The following is a 24,690-nucleotide window of genomic DNA, read 5'->3' on the forward strand; positions in this document are numbered from 1 at the left end:
TGCTCTTGAATCAGGATGATATCTGTCTAGGACTAAAACTCTTGTGTCGTGATCTTTATCTGAGTGAAATGGTGCATTTTAGGGCAACAATATTTGAACCAAGATACCTCAAATGGGCTAACTTACAGAAAGTGTTCAACACCCGAGACCCATGATTTCTGAGGAAATAAAATTTAGGAGTCAAGGCTGCTGCTGCGTTGCTTTCATACATCCCATGTACAGTAACTGCTGCTGGGGTTGCATGGTCTTCATGTTCAGTGTTCCATGGCAATTTCCCTGGAATTCTCACAATGTCTCACTCCTTCCCCCACCCAGCAGCAGCTGTTTACTTGCCTGTTGGGAAGGGATGTATGTATCCCTGCACACCATTCTCAGCCGATGCCACTCCCTATCCACTACCCCTACCTGTGCCATCCCTGGGCATCTTCTCCAGCCTCCATTGTCTCCATCTGCTTTTCAACCCATGCAGCACCTCTTGGTCACCCCCATACACTGTTCCTGACACACACTGCCTCCCCCATGCACTTCCCCTAAATTGTGTGGTACTTCTTGCATGCTCCCATGCAGACTTCAGTACTGCAGTACCCCTGTATGCCTTCTTTGGCTGTGCAGCATCTCATGCACACTCCCAACCTATGACACTCCCACATGACAATTCCAACCCATGCAACAGCTCTGGGCATCTTCCCCAGTTCCCTTCCTGACCCATGTAGCTCCACCACATGCATTCCTAACCTACATGACACATCATGTGTACTTCCAAGCATGCTCAAGCACCTTTCCAACTCATATGACTAATTGTGCGCCGCCCCGCCCCAAACTAGTGTAGCACTTTTCAACTACTCTTGTAACCCCATGCATTTTTCTTGACTCTCAATGCCTCCTGAGCACCCTTGGCCCACACAGCAACACTCAATCACACACACCCAGTAAAGGGCTACCAAAATTTTTACTACCACACTGTGGGCGCGGCTTATGCAGGGCGCTCTGCATTTTGTTTCAACATATAAGGGGCGTACATAAGTGCACTAGTGTGCCTTTCGTCCCCTGTCCAATTGTCTTTCCTATCTTATATATTTTCTTCCTTTCATATATCTTCTCTATTTTTATATATTTTCTTTATATATATTACTACATGTCTATTATCTTCTATATGTATTGTGTATTGGACAAAATAAATAAATAAATAAAATATTTCAGTGGTGGAGCTCCATTTTTGCGTTCCCCCCATCCAGGCAGTAGCCCACGCCTGTACACATCCCTTCCTGACCTATGCTGCCCATCCATGAGCCCCATACAACCTATGCAGCATCTATTCAACACACTCTTCCCAGCCCACATGTCATCTCTCATACATCCCATGTGACAATCCAGACTGACATCCTCCCCTACCACCACATTCCAGACTGACCTTGCTCCCCCCTCCCCAACATTTGCTATCTACCTGCTGGCTTGGACTTGCAACTTCCTGCTGGCTCCCCTATTGATTTCTGTGCAAACTCAAATATGGAGGGAGGGACAGAGGAAGGAAGGGAGGGAGGGATGGAGCGGTAGGGAGAGGGAGAAGGGGAAGGGAAATGAGGAAGGAAATTTCTCTTGCTTCCTTGCCACCTTCCCACTCAGTGGGGATGTCCGCAGAGAGTTGGCAGTTGCTCCCATTTCCACTGCCTTTAAAAAAAAACATGTGATCATTCTTTCTTCTGTTTAGATAAGGAAATAGTTTCAAATGATTATCCAATGGGCTTCAAATTGTATAGTAGTTGCCAAAAGCAGTGCTAGATGTTTTGCTATTGCAATTAACCTTCTCCAACATATGTATGAATTGCCTTTAGGAAATAACCTCTGTTACACAATTCAAGATGATATTATTGTGCTTTTGAATCCATTTAGATCTTAGCAAAAGAGCCAAAAAACCCAGAGTGACACTATCTATAGACCCCAACAGAATCTTGGGAACTCTTAATGGTGTTGTCCCCATCCCCCGACTTCATCTCCTGCCTAAACTATTGGTGAGATGGAATTGGAAAGACTGTATCATGAGTATTAACAGTTCATCTCACTATCTGTCCTTATCTTGTGGTGCTAATAGCTTTAGAACTGAACTTAACCTGATAGAGAGTGAGGCTTCTCCAACACACACATCTACAATGCAGTACACAAACTATCTTCTTAGGCTTTCTATTTCAGCTAGATATAACTGAAGCCACTGTTATTTTAAGACATATATAGTTCCAGAACAGATCACCCTAAGCCATTGTTGGGTTTTACCATTGTTTGCTAAACAAGTGGTTTGGGCTCCTACATCACACCAAGCCAAAACCAAAAAAACTATAAATCCTGTTGTTATCAGTGGTGGAACATGGGAAGGATCAAGAAACTGGATCATGAACCCTACTCTGTTTCCCATATAATCATCCAGTTTCACTATAAATCAGGTGGCTTTTATCTAGCAGAGTTATCCTTATGAGCACTGGTGCTAGGTAACCTATACAAAACAGACTGTGTTGAATTGTACTATTTGTGTTTTTCAGAGAAATGTCTTCCAGAGAAGCTGAGGAGCAGAACTAGACATCGATTGGCAGGTGCTGTGGAGAAGCTTCCCACACATTGCAAGAGAAACAACTAGTTATGGAGAGGGAGAGAGAAGCCTGGAGAAAGGGAAAGTCTTTATAGATTCAAGAAAGCAACCTAGAATGGATGGGCTCTGCTCAATCTGGGGAAACAGCAGATTAACGAAAGATTCTTAATGGGGAAGAGGTTTTACCTCTGAAGCAAAAAAAAATTGTGGGGGGTTATCATGTCTAATGGCTTGTAATTCAGTGTACAGAGAAATTTTCAGTCCGCAGGCAATAAAAACAAGACTATTTCAGAAACGGAAATACATTCTAGTGGCATTTCCATTGTTGCTGCATTCTTAGGCATATGCTGTAGTGTTTTAGGACTCTCAATTTGTTTTTCATTTTAAAAACAAGAGTTAGGTGAGAAAGGGCCATTTGAAAACAAGCGTTCTTGGTGTGGTCTACTTTCCCCCCTGATTAACCTCTCCCTGAAAACTCATTTAAAAAGCAAACTGTGCTCTGAGAAGAAAATAAGTATCTTCTCTGCAATGCATGAAACTGCAAACAAGGCAAGGAAAAGCATTTTCCTAGATGACATGTGGTTAGTATATTTTCTCATGACAAGCAAAGGAACATCACTAGAATATTTTGGCAGGAGTATTCTGACATCAGAGCTGGCTAATTAAAAGTACCCAACGCTAATTTACAAAACACAACCAGGAAAGAAGATATGGAATTAATATTGAATGACTTGCAAGTGGCAAACACATGCATGGACATTTGCTGGAAGAAATCCTTAAATTCTTAATTTTTCCGAACGTTGACGGAAATATGGTCAATTTCTCTGGCAACTGAATTCCACATGAGCTTAGATTGGGATGGTAACAGTTATAAGGTTTTACTGAGAAAGAAGTTAGCTTTGCAGCCTATTAGAATGAAATCCAGACCAAGTACAGCCTTAGGCTAATTTTCTCTTAAGGAAGATAGACATTTTTCATTATGAATTCAACCAAATTCTAAATCAAACACCATAGAGTTGCCATTTAAATAACATTAGCACTGGTTTCCTTTCAATTGAACATATTATGCTAAGTGCAGCACATTTTCCTGTACCAGTCTGTTCTCTTCAATTACTACTCCTGTGTTAATTTTCTGTTCATTAATGCAATAATTGACATTACATGGCTATTGGTGTAGTTAAAGTATAGTGTTCCTTTTCCTTTCCAATTTGTTTTATAACCTAAATTTAAAAAAATAAAATCATCTGGTCCTTTAATATAAATTGCAGGTGTAGCTGATAGATAAATTCTATGAGATTCCTGAAATATAAGTTTCTTTCATTCTATTAAAAATAAAATATTCTATATTAAATGCTGGACTGATTCATCTAAGCCAGAGGTGTCAAACTCAAGGCCTGTGGCCCAGATCCAGCCTGTGGGGTGCTTAGATCTGGTCTGTGGGGCCAGCCTGGAAATAATGAAGGACTGACCAATGATGCCTCTGGCAGAAAAAAACAAAACTCAGGAGGGGCAGGCACAGCCCCCCAAGCTCCATTTTTAGCTGTGACAGCCTCCTGCAATCCTCTGCCAGCACTCCTACCACTATGGGTTCCCCTGACACAAGTAATGTTGATCTGGCCATGCCCACTCGCCATGCCTCCCCTGCCTCATTCCCCCCCTCAGGCTAAGCACACCCAGATGTGGCCCTCAATGAAATTGAGTTTGACACTCCTGATTTAAGCTCCATTGTTTTTAACCAAGTTTTAAAAATCACCTGAAATCTCTTTTAACAATCCCTTTTAACAGGAGATGTTCCTGAGGATTGGAGAATGGCCAGTGTTGTGCCTATCCACAAGAAGGGCAGTAGAGAAGAAGCTGGCAACTGTAGGCCAGTCAGCTTGACATCAGTTATAGTTAAAATGATGGAGACTCTACTCAAAAAGAGGATAAATCAGCATATAAAAACCAATAACTTATTGGACCCAAACCAGCATGGCTTTATTGAAGGCAAATCATGTCAGACTAATCTCATTGATTTCTTTGACTATGTCACAAAGGTCTTGGGTGAAGGTAGTGCCATGGATATTGCCTATTTGGACTTCAGTAAAACCTTTGATACAGTTCCACATAAAGAGCTGATAGATAAGTTAGTGAAGATTGGACTTAATCCTTGTATTGCAAATAGTGGATTTGCAGCTGGCTGAAGCATAGACATCAGAGGGTTGTTGTTAATGGCGAGTACTCTGAGCAGAGACTGGTTACAGGCAGTGTGCCACAAGGGTCTGTTCTGGGTCCTATTCTTTTTAATATGTTTGTGAGTGGCATAGGGGAAGGTTTGGTAGGGAAGGTTTGCCTATTTGCCGATGACTCTAAAGTGTGCAATAGATACTCCTGGAGGTGTCTGTAATATGGCAAATGATTTAGCTTTACTGGATAAATGGTCAAAGCAATGGAAACTGCAGTTTAATGTTACCAAATGTAAAATAATGCACTTGGGGAAAAGGAATCCTCAATCTGAGTATTGTATTGGTAGTTCTGTGTTAGCAAAAACTTCAGAAGAGAAGGATTTAGGGGTAGTGATTTCTGACAGTCTCAAAATGGGCGAACAGTGTGGTCAGATGGTAGGGAAAGCAAGTAGAATGCTTGGCTGCATAGCTAGAGGTATAACAAGCAGGAAGAGGGAGATTGTGATCCCGCTGTATAGAGCGCTGGTGAGACCACATTTTGAATACTGTGTTCAGTTCTGCAGACCTCACCTATAAAAAGATATTGACAAAATTGAATGGGTCCAAAGATGGGCTACAAAAATGGTGAAAGGTCTTAAGCATAAAGCATATCAGGAAAGACTTAATGAACTCAATCTGTATAGTCTGGAGGACAGAAGGGAAAGGGGGGGACATGATCGAAACATTTAAATATGTTAAAGGGTTAAATAAGGTTCAGGAGGGAAGTGTTTTTAATAGAAAAGTGAACACAAGGACAAGAGGGCACAATCTGAGGTTAGTTTGGGGAAGCAACATGAGAAAATATTATTTTACTGAAAGAGTAGTAGATGCTTCATACAAACTTCCAGCAGACATGGTAGGTAAATCCACAGTAACTGAATTTAAACATGCCTGGGATAAACATATAGTGATACCTCATCTTACAAACTTAATTGGTCCAGGACAAGGGTTGTAAGGTGAAAAGTTTGTAAGACGAAACAATGTTTCCCATAGGAATCAATGGAAAAGCGATTAATGCGTGCAAGCCCAAAACTCACCCCTTTTGCCAGCTGAAGCACCCAGTTTTGCACTAGTGGGATTCCACTGAGGCTCCCCTCCATAGGAAACCCCATCTCCAGAATTCCGTGTTTTTGTAATGCTGCAGGGGAATCCCAGCAGTGCAAAAATGGGTGCTTCGCTGGCAACGGAACTCCAGAGGTGGGGCTTCCAGCAAGGGGAGCCTCAGCGAAATTGCAGCATCGCAAAAACACGGAAGTCCTCGATACCCCACCTCCAGACTTCCGTGTTTTTGTGATGTTGCGATTTAGCTGAGGCTCCCCTCGCTGGGAAACCCCACATCTGGACTTCCATTGCTAGCGAAGCACCCGTTTTTGTGCTGCTGGGATTCCCTTGCAGCATCGCAAAAACACAGAAGTCCAGAGGTGGTGTTTCCCATGGAGGGGAGCCTCAGGGGAATCCCAGCAGTGCAAAAACGGGCACTTCACTAGCAACAGAAGTCCAGAGGTGGGGCATCCCAGTGGCGGTGACTTGGGTTTGTAAGGTGAAAATAGTTTGGAAGAAGAGGCAAAAAAATGTATCTCGAAAAGTTTGTATGACGAGGGGTTTGTAAGACGAGGTATATCCATCCTAAGATAAAATACAGGAAATAGTATAAGGGCAGACTAGATGGACCATGGGGTCTTTTTCTGCCGTCAATCTTCTATGTTTTTATCTCCTAGCAGCTACAGTAAAATCTGGGCAAAAGAAAGAGAGTAAGAATAAGCCAAACTCCTGTTACAACCAGTCTTGTTAAATCACACAAAGGAGAATCAGATATTTTCATGAAGCTCTCAATCTTGGACCAGACAACAATAATTTCTCCTACAGTGACTCCTCAGTAGCTGCTTTTAAAAGAAAATGATTGAAGAAGTAGTGCTTTTTATGGTCCATCTGAGTTTGATTTAATGGAATTTTAGAGACATAGTGGACTGAAGCAGGCTACGAGCAAGTGAAGACACAAAAGCAAAGTCTTCCCTTGTGGCTCGTGCTTCCCTCAAGTTGTTCAGAGTAGCGGAGCCAGTCGGAAGCTAATCCTGGTATTAATCAATAAATATATCCTGAACTAACAAAGTTTTTGGATGGCAAGAACCACCTAGCAAACAATACAGCTCTTTGTGAGCCAATGTGTAGGTGAGGCTGATAGAAATTCAAGTGTTCCCATCTACCCATGAAATGAATGTAGCTTCACGTCAATTAAGGGATAGTCGCTAAGCACACTGGATTGATTGGATGAGAGGATGGGAAAATCCACACAGAAAATAGCACTGTGTTGGGTCAACAAGTATATCAGGCCAATGGACTCATTTCTGAAACAGAATTTTACAGAGAGATGCCTTTTGTATCCAAAACATTTCTTTCTTTGTTATTTAGTTGAGGCTCTATAAGAATTTCATTTTGAATACATAGAAATCCATATACAAATGTAAGCAAAGGTGGGGAGAGGCACCAAAACTGAAGTCAAATTGGGTTTTTAAATTCCTTAAACAGGAAGGAATTCCTGAGGCTGATCCTGCATGAAGTTGTTTGAACATCATCATTATAGGTTTATAAGAGAGAGAGAGAGAGAGAGAGAGAGAGAGAGAGAGAGAGAGAGAGAGAGAGAGAGAGAGAGAGAGAGAGAAGCTAAAATCAATCAATCAATCAATCCGGTAGGAACAAATTGTCTAGCTTACCCATGTCTTGTATAATGAAGTGTTCTCCTTTTTCTCAGCAGTACTTACAGTGTATCTGCACAACTAAATGAATGCCCAAAATCCAAAGCTTCTCTCATGTAATTAGAAAACTTGCATCAATAAGGAACAGCCCTGTGCTTTTCCCTTGAATTAAATAGTTGGCCAATGGAGGCCAGTCTCAAGCGTGTGAATATAGTCTTGCAATGATGTGACATAAACTTTGCCACTTTTGTAATTGCATTGTGGTGTTGGAGCTAGCATCATGATGTCACAATCAGGCACATTTCATCATTTTGTTGAAATCTCAGCTTGTTGCAGGACTCTCTCCCCTCATTAAAGATATTTGTGGGGAAACAAACTATTAAGCCTATTAAGAACCTCCTGCTGTCTGATGCGTAAAGTATCCAGATAGCAAAATCTCCAGTTTGTACTCATTGTATCAGCCACCATTTAACTCTTGTATGCCCTATTGTCATTGAAATGGAACAACAGACTTTCATACTGATAATTTATTATACTTTCATCTGTCCTTCAAAAGAAAGTTCTTCTGACAAGATAACATTTATAGGCAATTCATTATCTTGTATAATATAAGTAACCTTCATTGATAGTACAGCAACTGAATGGGCTGGAAAATATAAAACAAAGCACTACCTTATTCACACCGTCTGCCATGGCTTGTAACGTCAGTTCTCTTGGCCCATCCACAGTTTTGCCATTATCGGTGGGACCCCAACTGGCACTATAAATATCAATTACTTGAGGCATGTGGCTGATAGAAGAAGCCTCTATAATGTCAGTCATGAATGGCTGATCCAACATTCGGATACCTGCAGATTTCAATATATATTGATGAGAAAAAGAAAGAATGAGTAATTTAAAAAAACAACACTGAAATCAAACATGAAATTTATAATATTTCCCAACAGGGGATTTCAACACTCAGAATTTAAAGCCTACCATATGTTATAGCATCTTTCATTTTTTCAGAAAATCTGGTATAAAAATTCAAACCATGATTTGATTTTTTTCCCCTGCCACAAAATATAATTAACATCCAGGATCAAGCAAATGCAAATGTAGTGATTCTTTCATGAAAGGTGTGAACAATTTTGGAATGCAAAATTAATTTTTGCAAGTTATATATTATAGACTATTTAATTCATCCACAACAAAACCTAAACAGATTTTAATTTCATGTATCTAAATAGAAAATGCATATGGCAGTAGATAGAAAGTTAAAAAGTTAAAACAAAAGGTTTTTATTAAAATTGTTAGATCAAGTACATTACATGAAATACCAAGTAAACTCTTTCATCTTAATATCAGTATGAATAACAGCCAAAGTTTCTGATATGATTATTTTGTTCTTTTCAACTGATATTTTGTTGTAAATAATAAGCTACAGTGAAAAATTCTAGTTTATAACATTATAATCTAAAACGAACTATAATATTAAAATGCCTCAACTAGATTTAAAAAAATCTTTAATGTAAGTTCCTTCCTTTAATTTGCTTCCTTTCTGAAAATAAAAGTTTTCAAATTCATTGTAAAATAAAATCTGAAATAACTCTTTCCACTTTCTCCCAAGACATTATCCAAACCTGTAGGATTAAAATGTGAAGAATAATTTGCAACCTTCCTGGATTTGAGTTACTGATTTTTCATCAAATCTCAGTGACCACTTGATGGTGCTAGACCTCAACTATAATCTAATTCATTATTACATTGTGGGTCTCTTATCTATTCCCCCAAAGAGCTTGACAAATCTAATATTGCTCATTCTACCATTCTGCGGGAACAAACTTAACCTTCCCTTCCTTCCTTCCCTTCCTTCCTTCCTGCCTCCCCCCTCCCTCCCATCTTCCTTCCTTTTCTAACATATACTGTTCCTATTGCATATGAACTGTGAATAATTTATAATCCTTGTATATGAACTTATGAAAGTAGACATACCAATACAATTCTAAAATGATAAAATATTAACAAAAATAATACCAACAAAGAATCAAAGCCAGCAATAATAATCAATAGCATTCCTGTAACAGGAGGACTCTACATCAATTTGTTTCCATCTTAAAGGCCTGTGGTCAGCCTCTTTATCAGATGAGCTTCCTGCCAAGAACTATATGTTATTATTATTTTATGATTTAAAACATATAGTTCAGCAATGTTCATCAACAAGATATCAATAAAAACGTAGATAGGAAATCAAGAAAGAGGTCCAATTCTATATATCCAAAAATTAATAAACATCATTTCCCCCCAAGAATAGCATGCTGGAATATTTATACTGCAAATAATCTATTTCTAAGACATCCTGTTTTCTTTTTAATAAAACAGTAATATGGCTAGGGAAGAAAATCTCTAGTTTAAGCCTTACCTGCTACCTTTGAATTATAAGCCACTCCAACTCCACAGATATTATTGTTTGCTGCAGCAGACACTTCTCCTGCACATCTGGTTCCATGACTACGGAAAAAGATAGAAATTGTAACAAAAGCTCAAGGAAGAATCAAGAAACATGCCCCAAAGCTGCTTTTTCCAAAAGGCAACTTGAAAAATATTTAGCTTCTCATCCAAGAAGCTTCTTCAGTTCAAAACTTTGAAATATTTTTCAAAGAAAAAAACCCAAGGAAGTCATGTTGCCTTTTGGAAAAAGCTCTTCTGGGACAGCCATGACCTAGTTTGAGAATCTCTAAAGACATCAAGAAGCATGCCCCTTTATGTATAGGCACAGAACATTAAGTATTCCTTGTGCAAGACAACAGTCTAGAAGATTGCTTTCCAGTTTCTGACAGACAATAAATAGAGCAACTCCTTCCAAATGCTTTGAAGAACTATGAATTTCGAACTCTGTGCATCATTCCTTCTCCTTCCGTCCAAACCACCAAGTATGAATTAAAGTAATTTAGAAGGTTCCTGGTTGAATTCTAACCAGAGGCCAAAGTAGAAGAAGCAATAATGAGAAAGCAATGAGGACAGAGATAGAAGGCATCATAGAGAATTGTACTGTACCACTTTGTACAGTAAAAACGATAGCTATACTTATTGGACAAACAATTATTCTCTGGAAGTGAAACTGAAGAAGCCATAGTTAACAACCCTGGGCTAAAATTATAGTGTTTGTTGCTGTATGTACGTGTATCACAATTCAGTAACAAGTGGGCATTTGTCAGGGGCTGACCATTCTCCCATTTGTATCTCCTTTCAGACACGTGCAGAGGGGAGAGAAAAAGTCATGTATAAATTGAGATATTTTGACTGACATATTGTCAGTTGTTTTACTGCTCTGCTCCCCCCCCCCCCAAGTATCTTTTCATTCTTTCCATTAAAGATGTGGAGAGGCCTAAACATTTCCTAGCTAAATAAGGAGAAAGAAAAAGAAAAGAAACCAGGCTTTACTATCCAATAAAGGGATGATGGTGGTAGAGAGAAAGTCCATGAAGAGAAAAGATCAGGCACAGAGCTAGAAAGACGTGAGGGAACTATCTTGCTTAGGTCCATCTCAGACCTGGAATGTCTTTGTGTTTCATCCCCTTACGTCCTGGAGTCAGTGGTGTGCCAATATTTTGACCATAAGTACAATATAAGCTGAATGGTGATATCCACAACTAGGTTTGCCACCAGGCTGCAGTATATATATTCTGATTGAAAATTGATGTGTGCCATTATCACTACTGAAGGACAGCCTAATAATCCTTCAAGGAAAAATGCAGGCACATTTCTGACTTTGCAGTCTGTGTTTTAATGTCCCCCCCCCCCCCCCAATTGGACTTGACTGAAGAAAGACAAATGTTTATTTTCACTGAGCTCAATCAAAACATTCTTAAAAAGGGCTCCTGCTGATTTACAAATGTGGCATCGGTATTCAGCCTGTTCCTGAAAGCGATGGTGTTCTGATAAGAGGTGTGCATTTTCTCTGGTATCCTCTGTTTACTTAGTTTTATTTTCATTTCCATTAGATCTATTTTCTTTTCCAACATTCAAAGTTTGCTTTGGGGGCAAAATTTACCTCAGTAATGGGGGATTTGTTGAAAATAGCATTAAAGGAACAGCCAGAGATGTTGTGCTGCTAGGCATCTATTGTTCAGTTACTTACAAGTATGAGGCACTTTCATATTGTCTTACATAAACATTTGTTTGATGTATTTGATAAGAAAGCCAGTTTAATGTGCTGATTAATTCATTAATTTCATCAGGCTAGAAACTGGGAAACTGAGTTCTGGTCCTGCATTAAGGCACAAAGCCACTTGGGTGACCTTGGGCCAGTCACAAATTCTTAGCCCTAGTAAGCATGCAAGGGAAACCATTTCCCAAAAATTCCCTGCCCAGGAAACTGATGGGATTTGTCCAGGCAATCTCCAGAAGCCAACATTGACTCAAAGGCATCAAAACAACAACATACTGGATAAAACCACATAATCAGGAGACCATGAGCTTTAATCCTGCCTCCGGTCTGAAACAAACTGGATGACTGGGCCAGTCATTGTATCTTAACTCTAGGAAGAAGACAAGGGCAAAACGCTGCTCAAAAAATATTGATAAGAAATATGCATCAACTTATAAGTATAGTACCAGAAGTAAAGACTGATTTGAAGGCATAAAAATACCCTTACATATTGTTTTAAATTGAAATAGCAGATCTGTTTTCCAGATTCATATCTTAGAAAGCATTAGATAGCATTGAAAAGATTTATTATCTCTGTAGTTCAACTACTGACTCATGTTTATTATTAAGAGCTATCAGTCAGTGAAGGGCTGCAAAATTTTTTACTATCACACTGTGGGCGTGGCTTAGGAGCCCATCACTGTATCCAGTCAACATTGGTCTTCTATTTTACCAATATTGCAAATAATTAAGCAGAAGAAAAGTGGTGCATATAGTAGCCGTCAAAGTTGGTTTATACAGGATTACTTGTTTTATTTGACCATAAGGGCATCTGCAGGGACAGTAAAAAAAATAAGGAGGCCATCAAAGCCTCCACCACTTTTTAATCAAATATCACATGCATGTTAAAAAGCAATGGGGCTTTATAGCATGACAACAGTCATTTTCACTTTTTTATTTCTCTCATAGCTGTCTCTGGAACATTTGTAATGGCCATATCAATTAATTTTAGTATGTGACACATTAGCTATAAAAATAGGGAAATCTCAGATCTCTTAAAGGAATAGGAAAGAATATAAAACGGGAAAAAGATATTGGGATTACCAGGTGAGTATCTTGATTTCACCAAAGGAATTATTTATTTATTTATTTGTTTATTTGTTTACTTGTTTACTTGCTTACTTGCTTACTTGCTTACTTGCTTACTTGCTTACTTGCTTACTTGCTTACTTGCTTACTTGCTTACTTGCTTACTTGCTTACTTGCTTACTTGCTTACTTGCTTACTTGCTGACTTGCTGACTTGCTGACTTGCTGACTTGCTGACTTGCTGACTTGCTGACTTGCTGACTTGCTGACTTGCTTACTTTTTTGTCAAATTTGTATATATTTGTAATATTTGTAATATACATATATATATATAACATTATTTATATACATAAGATGAGTAGTGTGTGATAAGAGGGAATTATTAGACAGGATGGTAGGCATGCTGGTGCGCTTATGCACGCCCGTTACTGACCTCTTAGGAATCAGGTGAGGTCAACAGTGGACAATTGAAGGGTAAAGTTTTTTTGGGGGGGTCAAGTAGTGAGTTCTAGGCATTAACCACTCTGTTGCTAAAGTCGTCTTTTCTACAATCATGTTTGGAGTGATTCACTTTGAGTTTGTATCTGTTGTGTGCTCGTGTATTGTTGTGGTTAAAGCTGAAATAGTCATTGATGGGAAGGATGTTGTAGCAGATAATCTTATGATAATTCTCAGAAAAAAGGTAGAGACAAGCAAAAAAGAGCAGCATAGCCCCACCTTTCCCCAAAATGCATATCTCCATCTCCCTAAGTTTTTGGTGGTGTCAATAGGAGTGAGTCTTTCTAGTATTTGAACAGAAGATAATTGGAACGCAAAGGAAAAAATCAGACATTGTCTAAGAAAAAATAATGAAACTAAAATACGAGCGACCAGCTATTTTTATACAAAAGTTGTACTGACTATTAAGGCTGCTTTTATTAGCAGGCCCAGGACATGTATAGAAATAATGTATAGTTCATTGAAATTGATTCAATAACAATGACACAAGCAGTAACTATTTTAACTGTATTTAAATATATATATTTTCCCCAAAATACACACATCACACACACACACACGTGTGTCTGTGTGTGTGATGTATGATGTGGGGTGTGTGTATGTGTGTGTTGGGGGAAACTACAAATGGGAGAACTCATTCACCATTTTTCAAAGCTACTGACTGTAGGCATGAGTCTATGTATAGTTAATATATATATGTATATATATATATCATTTTTCCCTTCTAAAAGCTACTTAAATGGAACCCATGGGAAATTAACCATAAACATTGTATAGGAGCCAAAATAAAAAAGACATTCCAGACCAATGAGCAAATTATTCATTTCATTTATAATTCTGAGCTCCCTATAGTGGAATTGATTATGGTGTTAGAGAAATATTACTCTTCTCCCATACTTTCCCCCCTGAATTAACAGAGTCATATTAAACATTCTACTTAAAGAGAAGCCCCATTGATGTCTGACAAAGTTCATTTTCATGACTCCCTGAATGGGTATTTATCTTTGGATATTTTCCAGTGCACAAAAAAGTTTCTTGTTTCACACAAATTAATTCATGACAGAAGCTCTTGAACCAATGAAAGATAAAAATCAGAAAACATAAAATTCTACAATTGCAATTGAAGATGTTGCACAAATCATTTGTATTCTGAAGTTTAGTCATTTCTGGATTGTGAATACTGTATTTATATGACCATAGGGTAGCAGCAAAAGGTTAGGGCTTTTTTGCACTGAATCTCTTTTCTATCATTTGATGCAAGGATGGATTCTAACTTACCTCACTGCCAGTTTGCTTCTTGTCATGCCACATGGCCATGCCACATGGCTGTATCTCACGGGTGCGCATGCACAGTGGCAAAAAGTTTTTTTTTAAAATTCCCCCAAATGCTGGAAACAAGATGGTGATACATGTGCAGTGCCAGAAACTTGGCTTCTATGCATGTGCAGAAGAAAAAACACCCAGAAAAAAATCCAGTAAAAAAATTAAAATAAAAAAAAGATGCCATTTTCTATGGACTGGCACCAACTGAACCGGTTCCATAATATCATCATGACATCACCAGCAGTTTGCTACTGGTTTGGGTCCACTGGTCTGAACCGGGAGTAACCCACCTCTAATCTGGTGGTTAGGAAGTCCTGTAACACTACCCAATATTTAATTTTTTTCAGACCAGTTGTTCTACCCAATTAAAAAAAAATTGAGTTCCCTTTGCCTTAGGACACAAGTTAATAACCTCATGGAATCACATGTCATATAAAAAAATTACATTCTAACCTAGACAACAAAAACACATACATATTGATTGATCCAAAACCACATTTGGTTAAAAATATCAGATCTGGGCTGCAGAATCCAGACTAGCAACAGTAATCTGTTGCTCTCCAGATATTTTAGACTTTAAATTCCCACAATCAGCATGCTCAATGCTATGAGATTGTTGATCTGTAATCTGAATCAGTTGTCCATATTTGCTTCATGTTTTTGATTATTTTCATGGAAAAGAAAGCATGCATTCATGTAAATATTACCTTTTCTCCCATAAAAGTAACAAGATCAGAACTTCAATAGATAACAAATATTTGATTATTTTCCTTGTTAGGAGATTGATTAAAAATAGCTATGCAATTGCTAATTAATTTGGCATTTAGCCACTACCTTCGAGCAATTCTTCACTAAATGCTGCATGAAAATGTAAGAAAGATATTTCCACTCTTTCTGCAGTATGTGACAGGAGTGGATAAATGAATCAAAGAGGTTCCTGCCAACTTCTCTTGAAGGCAAAGATACTGTTGGCTTGTGAGCTTCTGATTTATCCAGGGGAAAAATATCCATGCTAGAAGATGTGATTTTAAAATGCATGTTTATATTTCTTTGGAAAAAGTTTTTTTTTAATGAAAAAAGGATAATTCGAGCTTGGCCCAATTAAGTTAAGTGGATTTTATAAAAACAGTGATAAGTAAAATTAATGTGTCTTGCCAGAGTGCTCAGAGATCTAGGATTGAGATTCCAATGAATGCGATGTCATGGACTCCCTTTCAGTGTTCTTACTTTATAAGCAATTTATAGATCAAATGCATCTTACCTTGGCAGTTTGGTAAAATTCATAAGTAAACAGACTGAGCTCAATACAGAAATTATAATTGATTGCAGGCATAGATCTGACCTGGGTATTCCATGTGAGAATGTTGGCTCATTTGTGCCTTTTCTTTTTTCTTTTTGCCAAAAGAGAGATCCTTGGCTACAAACTTTCCTAGGAAGCCCAAAGCTTTATGCAGTGAAGAGACAAATGCTGCTTTCTTTCTTATCATACCAATACTGTAGTGCAATACCTGGTTTCAGTTGTTACCATGAATATCAAATCACATGAGCACCTATTTTTCCTAATAACTCATTTTTTTTAAGACAGGAAAGAAACATATGAATTGTTAATCTTTAGCACCTACATGAATTATGAGATGGGAACTGGATTTATCCATTGTTGTCTCAAATAATGAGTTGTCTGAACTAACCCTTACATTTCCCCCTCCTCCGCCATCCAATCAGAACTGATAAAGCTTCTTGGATGATAAGTGAAATAACTTCTTCCTCAAAGAAGAAACAGTCCATGACCTGGTTGTCTCCATAGACATCTCCGTAGACATCAAGCTATGAGTTGTTGATTAAGCCATATTATCTGGATTTACCCCATATCTTAAGCGTATCTGGATTCCCCCCGTATCTTAAGGCACAGAGTTCACAATGACTGAATTCAGATCACAAGCTAAGCTAAAGGCCAAATGATAATGGGTCTATGAATCTTGACTTGAACATTGACTTCATAAAATATGAATAGATTGTGAAACAGAAGTCTTGAACCATTCCTCCAGGGAAGTAAAAGTCTGAGTAGGGTGAAAAATTCCTGACAAACAAGAGATTTGAATCAAGTTCTTACCTGTTAAACCAATCATCTGTATAGCGGGGATATGGATATGGATCATTACTGCTAAAGTCATAGCTGGCTTGAGCATTCTGGGAAACAAATAGTAAAAATGGTTAATACCACATATATGACTGATTGCAGTCAAGAAAAGCATGAGTAGTTAAGAAACTTATTTTCAGCTTGAGTATCATTTGTATTTCATCTGGTATATACCTGAGAGGGTTTTATTTTTAATTCGCCTGACCATTCATTCAGAATGAATGTTTAAATTATTATGAGGGGGGGGAGGGAAAGGGAGGGAGGGAGAGGGAGCGAGGGATAGAGGGAGAGAGAAGGTGATATATTAGAAAGGAAAGGTCAGCTGCTACCATAATTTTTAGTTAGAAGAAGTCCTTTGGGCCCTACATTAAATTCTACAGACATTTTAGAAGAAACCAAACCTCTTCCGTTCGTTTCTCCAGGGAGAGGATCAAAGAAAGAATTATTTAAGAGCCTCCTACCTGAAGCTCTACATTATTTATTTACTTATTTATTTACTTATTTATTTACTTATTTATTTATTTATTTATTTAAGTTTATTGTTTTGTCAAGTACATATTGGCGGTATACAAGGATATAACAATGTTTATATACATGATACTAATAAAATAGAAATATTAGGACAGAGGAAGGAAAGCATAGTGGTGCCCTTATGCACGCCTCTTAGGAATCGGGAGAGGTCAACATGGCACAAAGAGTTTCCTACTTTTTGATAGCAATTCATGATTGAATCCCGCTGAACCTGTCTACTTTTGTCAGGGTATTAATGGAGGGTTCAGCCTTTTCCTTTCTGTCTCTCTTTGCCCAAGAGGGTCAAATCTTTCCCCTCTATTCTGAATACCCTCTATTACAGGGGACCTACAAAGAATGAGCATATCTACTTTTCCAACATAAACAATGGAGAAAACAAATGACCAAATATGTATAATTAAATTTATACATTTGATTTCACTAGAGGCAGAAGTGTTTGTGAATAAGGAATTAAAAAGAAACCCATGTATTATTCATAGTAAGAATTTCAGCAGACTAGAGGAAATGAAATCCATCTTTGATTTGCTGGAATTTTCCTCTTAACAAAAGGTTTGTGCCAAATTTAAGCTCTTAGTTCATAAATTACTCTCAGACATTTCTGTTCTCACTTAAAGTGTGTGATACCCATATAGCAAACGCTTTGTGATTCTCCCATTCTAGGCAAGGTTATTTGCCCTATTTCTTGTATGTTTTGGATCACTGGCTAGAACTTTTTTCATTAAGACATTTGAATGATTTTATTTATTTATTTATTTGATTTTTATGCCGCCCTTCTCCTTAGATTCAGGGTGGCTTACAACATGTTAGCAAGGGCACTTTTTAACACAGCCAGCATATTGCCCCCACAATCCGGGTCATTTACCCACCTCGGAAGGATGGAAGGCTGAGTCAACCTTGAACCGGTGATGAGATTTGAACCACTGACCTACAGATCCACAGTCAGCTTCAGTGGCCTGTGGTACAGCACTCTACCTGCTGCGCCACCCTGGCTCATTATGGTCTGCATGTAATTAGGTATAATTGATCTGGAGTCTTTCATGATCCTAAGCCCCTCAGCCATAATAGTGAAGGTGGCTTCTGGCTGTGTAGTGCAATTTGACCTATCGATAAAAGTCACCTCAGAAAGAGGTAAAAGGTTTGCTTCTTGAACCCCATAGTTGACAATCATAATTAGGCACAATAGAAACCAGGGTAGAATTGATGTCACCTGATGAGCCAGGCTTCTGTACCAGTGGCCGGTCTTTCAGTGCCAACGATGCTAATTTTAATACGGAAATGTGACAATGTGGTACATGTGGACATGTCCCTTTGTGAATGACAGTCTCCTTGCTTCATCTTGGTGCCTGTCAGCTTGGTTTCCCACAAATATTTTACAAAAATAGCCCTGGTGATTAAAACCATAGTCTGCTATCATGTTGATTCTAGGAAAATCCTTGACATTGGGATATGATGACTAAATGGGTTGGAAGATGGAAACCAAGTACAGTATTATAATAGTTCAAATTTTATGAGCAGGGTAGCAATCAGGAGTTGATCATGGAAGTTTTTTGTCTGTTACCACAATATTTGAATAGGGTATTCAATACTAAATAAAATCACTAAAAACAAGAAACACAACAATAAACAAAAAATGAAGAATTAAAAATGGTGAAGATGACACCCCCGAAAACAGTTAGAAATTGGAAACACCCCACCCCCACACACAATTCAATCTCAATCTTGAACTCTTTGGGGGTGGTCACCCAAAGATCTGGAGCATAGTGTAGTCCATATTAACATAATCCTCACTTCTATCTGTCTTTCTCTTAAGTATCAGGAGATACTTTCCATATGCCATTCCACAGCAAAGATGAATTGAATGAAGGCCAGAAAATGGAAGTTGAACCTATATCTGGCAGATTTTGCAGCCAAGTGATTGTTAAATAGATTGAAGTGATGAAGTATCTTTTCCTTCACAGAAGTAAGTGTATATCTTGGGAGTTCTGTTTAATTTCAACCTGCCCCTATGAATTGCATATCAAGGTGAAACTATGTCCAGTTTCAACTACAGTCCTGTTGACTTCACAATTGAATGATTGCACATAAGATTCCATGGAAACTGCAAAGTTATCTGGGAAAATGATTCCATATAAAGAGTCCTTTATCAGAATTGTTCTCGCTCCAGTATCTATCCTTCAAATTTCAGGAAAAAAGTCACAAACAGGAGAGCCTTTTTCATGTATATGACTTTAGAACGTACACTAGAGAGAAGCTATTAGATTGCTGCGATGCTTCAAAGATGTGTTTTACTTTGATAAAATAATCAATCTATCTGTGCAGATTAACAGGTTTATTTCAGTGCAGGAAAACAAATCAGCATTGTACAACAATGAATATTTATTTTGATGAAGCGATTTGGGCTGTGGAGGTTAGTTTACTTTTTAAACTCTTAAAGATCTTATTTTTTTAGTTGGAGTAAGAGGCGTCCTTTGTTGGATAATTTACAGTACTGTGCTTTCCTCAGCCCTGACTGATACCTTTGTCTTAACAATGGTGGTGGGGAATCTCTTGAGTGATATTGAATCTGAACTTTGGAGGCTATTCAGCTGAAGGTGAGTAGAGCTAATTTTCTATAAAGCATCTATCAATCCTGTCATTTTCATCACATTCTGCCAAAAAATGAAGCTGTAGCGAGCCTTGAGACCAGATCCTGCCCCCTCTCATTGAATTTTTAAACCCAATTTGGCTCAAAATAAATTGCCTTGCCTTGATTTTTCCCAAGGCAAACTCAGGTAAAAGCATGCTTCTTTTACCCTCAAGGCTAATTGACATTGACCTAGACCAGCTGTCTCAGCCAGCAAAGCTGTCTGAGGAATTCTGGGAGTTGAAGTTCACAAGTCTTAAAGTTTCCAAGGTTGGAGACCCTTGACCTAGATGGCTTTCTTTTATGTCAGAGTTAAGCAGTTTGCAACCACAGCTCCTGTATGGGACCCTTCTGGCTAGAATTGCTGAAAACAGACAGCAATTTCAAGCCATTGTGAACTAGGGAAGCAGATAAAAACAATGTACATCCCTCAAAAAGGATCTTGCTTTTAAAGGTCAAAACAGACCTCTGAATTTATTGTCTTGCATGCCGGGAAATGGTCCTAACTCCACTCTGCAAACATTTAAATGAAAATATTTTTCATTAAAAAAGTGTCAAACACTGATAGTCCAAACCCTAACCCTTGACTCTAAAAGAAGCTGGAAGCAGTATACAAAAAGCATGGATGATATACAATATGGGCATCACTTAGATTAAATTTATTTTTTTAACCACTTGTAGTTTCTGGACTATGTCCAAAAGCCATTCTAAAGGCAACACAATACATTTGTCCAAACAAGACTACCAGAAAACTCTTAATATCTTCAGACACATTCTTGGCTGGCAGATGGGTTAGGTATTCAGTGCCTATCAAAGGAAAACTAGGGGATCTTATTTATTGGGTGTACAATTGTTTAATTGGTAAAACTTGTATTCAACATGTAATTCATTACACCTTCAAGTATTAAGTCGCTCGGATCCGAGTGGACCTCGACTCCAATTGGATAGCAGTGTTGACTGGCAACGAATCAGTCGAGGTGACTGGGGCTCATCCTTATCTATCTGTCTGGGAGGAGTTTGACTTGGTGACACCTGATGAAGTGTACAAGGCCATTGGAGCTGTGAGTTCCACCACCTGTTTACTGGATCCGTGTCCCTCTTGATTGGTTTCGGCCAGCCGAGAGGTGACACAGAGCTGGGTCCAGGAGATTGTCAATGCTTCTTTGGGGAGGGGGTCCTTCCTGGCTTCTTATAAGGAGGCACTTGTGTGCCCCCTCCTCAAGAAGCCTTTCCTGGACCCAGCCATGCTTAATAACTACTGTGCAGTCTCCATCATCCCCTTTATGGGGAAGGTTGTTGAGAAGGTGGTGGCACTCCAACTCCAGCGGCCCTTGGAAGAAGCTGATTATCTAGGCCCTCAACAGTCAGGATTCAGGCCTGGCTACAGCACGGAAACTGCTTTGGTCGCGCTGATGGATGATCTCTGGTGGGCCTGGGACAGGGGCTTGTCCTCTGTCCTGGTGCTTCTTGACTTCTCAGTGGCTTTTGATACCATCGACCATGGTATCCTTCTGCGCCGGCTGGAGGGGTTGGGAGTGGGCGGTACTGTCCTCCAGTGGTTCTCCTCCTACCTCTCTGGTTGGTCGCACTCCATGTTAGGGGGGGCCAGAGGTCGACCTCTAGGTTTCTCCCTTGTGGGGTGCCTCAGGGGTCGGTCCTCTCCCCCCTGCTATTTAATATCTATATGAAACCGCTGGGTGAGATCATCCAAGGGCATGTGGTGAGGCATCATCAGTATGCTGATGATACCCAGTTATACATCTCCACCCCATGTCCAGTCAGTGAAGCAGTGGAGGTGATGTGCTGGTGCCTGGACGCTGTTGGGGTCTGGATGGGTGTCAACAAGCTCAAACTCAACCCTGACAAGATGGAGTGGCTGTGGGTTTTGCCTCCCAAGGACAATTCCATCTGTCCATACATTACCCTGGGGAGGGGAACTATTGACTCCCTCAAAGAGGGTTTGCAACTTGGTGTCCTCCTCAATCCACAGCTAACATTGGAACATCAACTTTCGGCTGTGGCGAGGAGGGTGTTTGCCCAGGTTCGCCTGATGCACCAGTTGCGGCCCTATTTGGACAGGGAGTCATTGCTCACAGTCTCTCATGCCCTCATCACCTCTAGTTTCGACTACTGCAATGCTCTCTACATGGGGCTACCTTTGAAAAGTGTTTGGAAACTTCAGATCGTGCAGAATGCAGCCGCGAGAGCTATCGTGGGGCTTCTGAGATTCGCCCACGTTTCTCCAACACTCTGTGGCTTGTACTGGCTGCTGATCAGTTTCCGGTCACAATTCAAAGTGTTGTTAATGACCTTTAAAGCCGTACATGGCATCGGACCAGAATACCTCCAGAACCACCTTCTACTGCATGAATCCCAGCGGCCGATAAGGTCCCACAGAGTTGGCCTTCTCTGGGTCCTGTCAACTAAACAATGTCATTTGACGGGCTCCAGGGGAAGAGCCTTCTCTGTGGCGGCCCCGGCCCTCTGGAATCAACTCCCCCCAGAGATTAGAACTGTCCCCACCCTCCTTGTCTTTCGCAAATTACTTAAGACCCACCTGTATCGCCAGGCATGGGGGAACTGAGACATCCTCCCCCAGGCTTTTATATTTTATGTATGGTATGCATGTGTTGCATGGTTTTTAAATGATGGGTTTTTTAGATGTTTTTAATATTAGATTTGTTTCCATTGTAACATTGTTATTATTGTTGTTGTGAGCCACCCCGAGTCTTCAGAGAGGGGCGGCATACAAATCTAATACATTTTCATTATCATTATCATTATTATAGTGAAATTCAAAAATGCGGAGTGGTGAATGCCTTTTAAAAACATCCATTTTGTGAAATGTAATCAGAGGGTTCCTCCCGGTTTGAACTAGTTCTATAGAACTGGTAATAACTTGGCGGCTTGGGTCAATATAACCAGCAGTGACCCAGGCTTGCCACACCCCTGAGCCAGTTCTCCCAGTGGTGCCAGAGGCGCTGTCATATTGTTTTTAGCTTCTGCACATGCATTTTTAAAATATTGCACATGAGCGCAGTGCACACACAGCACACAATGTATGCATGCCCCCAGGTGTGCCCCTGAGCAAACCAGTAGCAAAGAAAACCAGAACTCACCCCTGAATGTAATCATATTGAATTACAAAAATAAATTATATTTGTTACTTCAAACATCCTTGAATATATATTACTTCCACATTTGTATATGCTTTAAACAACTTATTTCATGGTACAAATACTGTATATTGGACTATGCTTATTTGTTTACTCTGATTATAGTGGATGCATTTTATAAATCATAAGAAATTCTATGTTTTATGGAGAAGAAATTCCAAATGAATTCAGTAGCATTTATTACTGAATAGATAAGCATGGGATTGTTCTAATTTCTAGGTTGCTTTAGGAAGATATCTGATTATCAAAGAAAGACCTGGTTATATTGATTGCATACATTTGTACAGAAGGAGATGGATTTTGCCTGGCATGTATAAAGCAATTTGTGATAGTTATTTTGACATTAAACAGTTTAGCACAGAAACAATTGAAACTGTAAGCAGCAAGTAATTGAATAAAGGTACTGAATGAGCATTAGTATGGACTCTCCCACGGGATAAATAATTCAACTCAATAGATTTTACTTCTGAGTAATATGCTCTGTCAAAACAACATATATCTGAAATGTAAGCAATATTTATTTCTTTACTTGATATCCTGCCTTTCTGCTAGAGTGACTACCTACAGTGAACAACAAAATATAAGAAACAAAAGGAAAATATGCAAAGTTAAAAATCATATACTAAATATAATACTAAATCATTTCAAAATCAAAATGAAAAATGATGCCCATATCCATAGCTCATAACATAGTCCTTAAGGACCATATATATGTTCTATAGACAATGATAGATAGATAGATAGATAGATAGATAGATAGATAGATAGATAGATAGATAGATAGATTAGATATAGTATCTTAACTCCTGGCTATTGCCTAGAGAAGTCCATGTACTTTTCTTGGCAACATTTTCAGAAGTGATTTACCATTGTCTTCTTCCTACAGCAGAGAAAGAAGAACTAGTTCTCTGTGCATTGGTGGGGAAATTAAAACCTCTAAACTGTATTCTGATTCAACAAGAAATAATCAAATTTCTTTGATATGATTAAAAAAAAGGTGCATAGGAGTACTTGGAGGCAGGAATGTAGCATCCACCCACAACTTTTCAAAAGGATCACATGCAATCCCAGAAAAGAAAGCATTTGGGATGCTGCATGTTCTGTTTGGAACTAAATCTGAAGCATTTCATAGATGTTCTTTTTTTTTGGTCCTATTTCTACTTCTTCCTCCAAAGCGATGTCATATTTTGCTGCACCTAACCTCACCATCTCTACGGATGAGGAGGAAAATGTTGAAGATTGGTACACAGGTTGGTATGTAAGGTTTTGCTGGAGTTCAATGACACTTCTCAGTTGACATGCGTAAAGTTTTGCAACTAGCATCCTTCACCACCACAGTCTGCCTCCCTTCAATCTCTCCCCCACAACAGTTGATCAGCACAAAGCCCACAGCTGTTCTTCTCATGTTCATTTTTTATAATAAATGTTTTTTCTTCATTGTGGAAGAGCTTTATTATTCCCTCCAGAATGTCTTTTATGTCGGAGAGGTTTTGCCTGACAAAATTAGTGGCTTTGTGTGCGTACTATGAACTAAAAAGTGAACCATGGAATACATTATGCTGATATTTTAATGATCAAAAGAAAACCTCCTCTTAGAAAAAAAGAATTTATAATTCACGGAATTTGAAGCATAGAGAAGAAAGAATGCCTTTGTTAAATGTACCCTGCTGTCCCTGGACAAATATGGGTGAGCGTGTATTTCAGTGCAAG

At 39.0% G+C, this 24,690-nt stretch overlaps 1 protein-coding gene across 2 annotated transcripts in view; it reads right to left on the minus strand.

Moving 5' to 3' along the window:
- The window catches only part of PCSK2 (proprotein convertase subtilisin/kexin type 2), a 137,099-nt gene that overhangs the window by 28,771 nt on the left and 83,638 nt on the right, over positions 1-24,690 (minus strand). For both annotated transcript variants that reach the window (XM_070732583.1, XM_070732582.1), the window contains exons 6-8: positions 16,624-16,700; positions 9,877-9,965; positions 8,148-8,323 (exon numbers count right to left, since the gene is read on the minus strand). In XM_070732583.1, the coding sequence (XP_070588684.1) occupies positions 8,148-8,323; positions 9,877-9,965; positions 16,624-16,700 (342 nt within the window). The remainder of the gene's footprint in view (positions 1-8,147; positions 8,324-9,876; positions 9,966-16,623; positions 16,701-24,690) is intronic.

Source organism: Erythrolamprus reginae, chromosome 1 (genome assembly GCF_031021105.1).
Source record: "Erythrolamprus reginae isolate rEryReg1 chromosome 1, rEryReg1.hap1, whole genome shotgun sequence".
Lineage (NCBI taxonomy): Eukaryota > Metazoa > Chordata > Lepidosauria > Squamata > Dipsadidae > Erythrolamprus > Erythrolamprus reginae.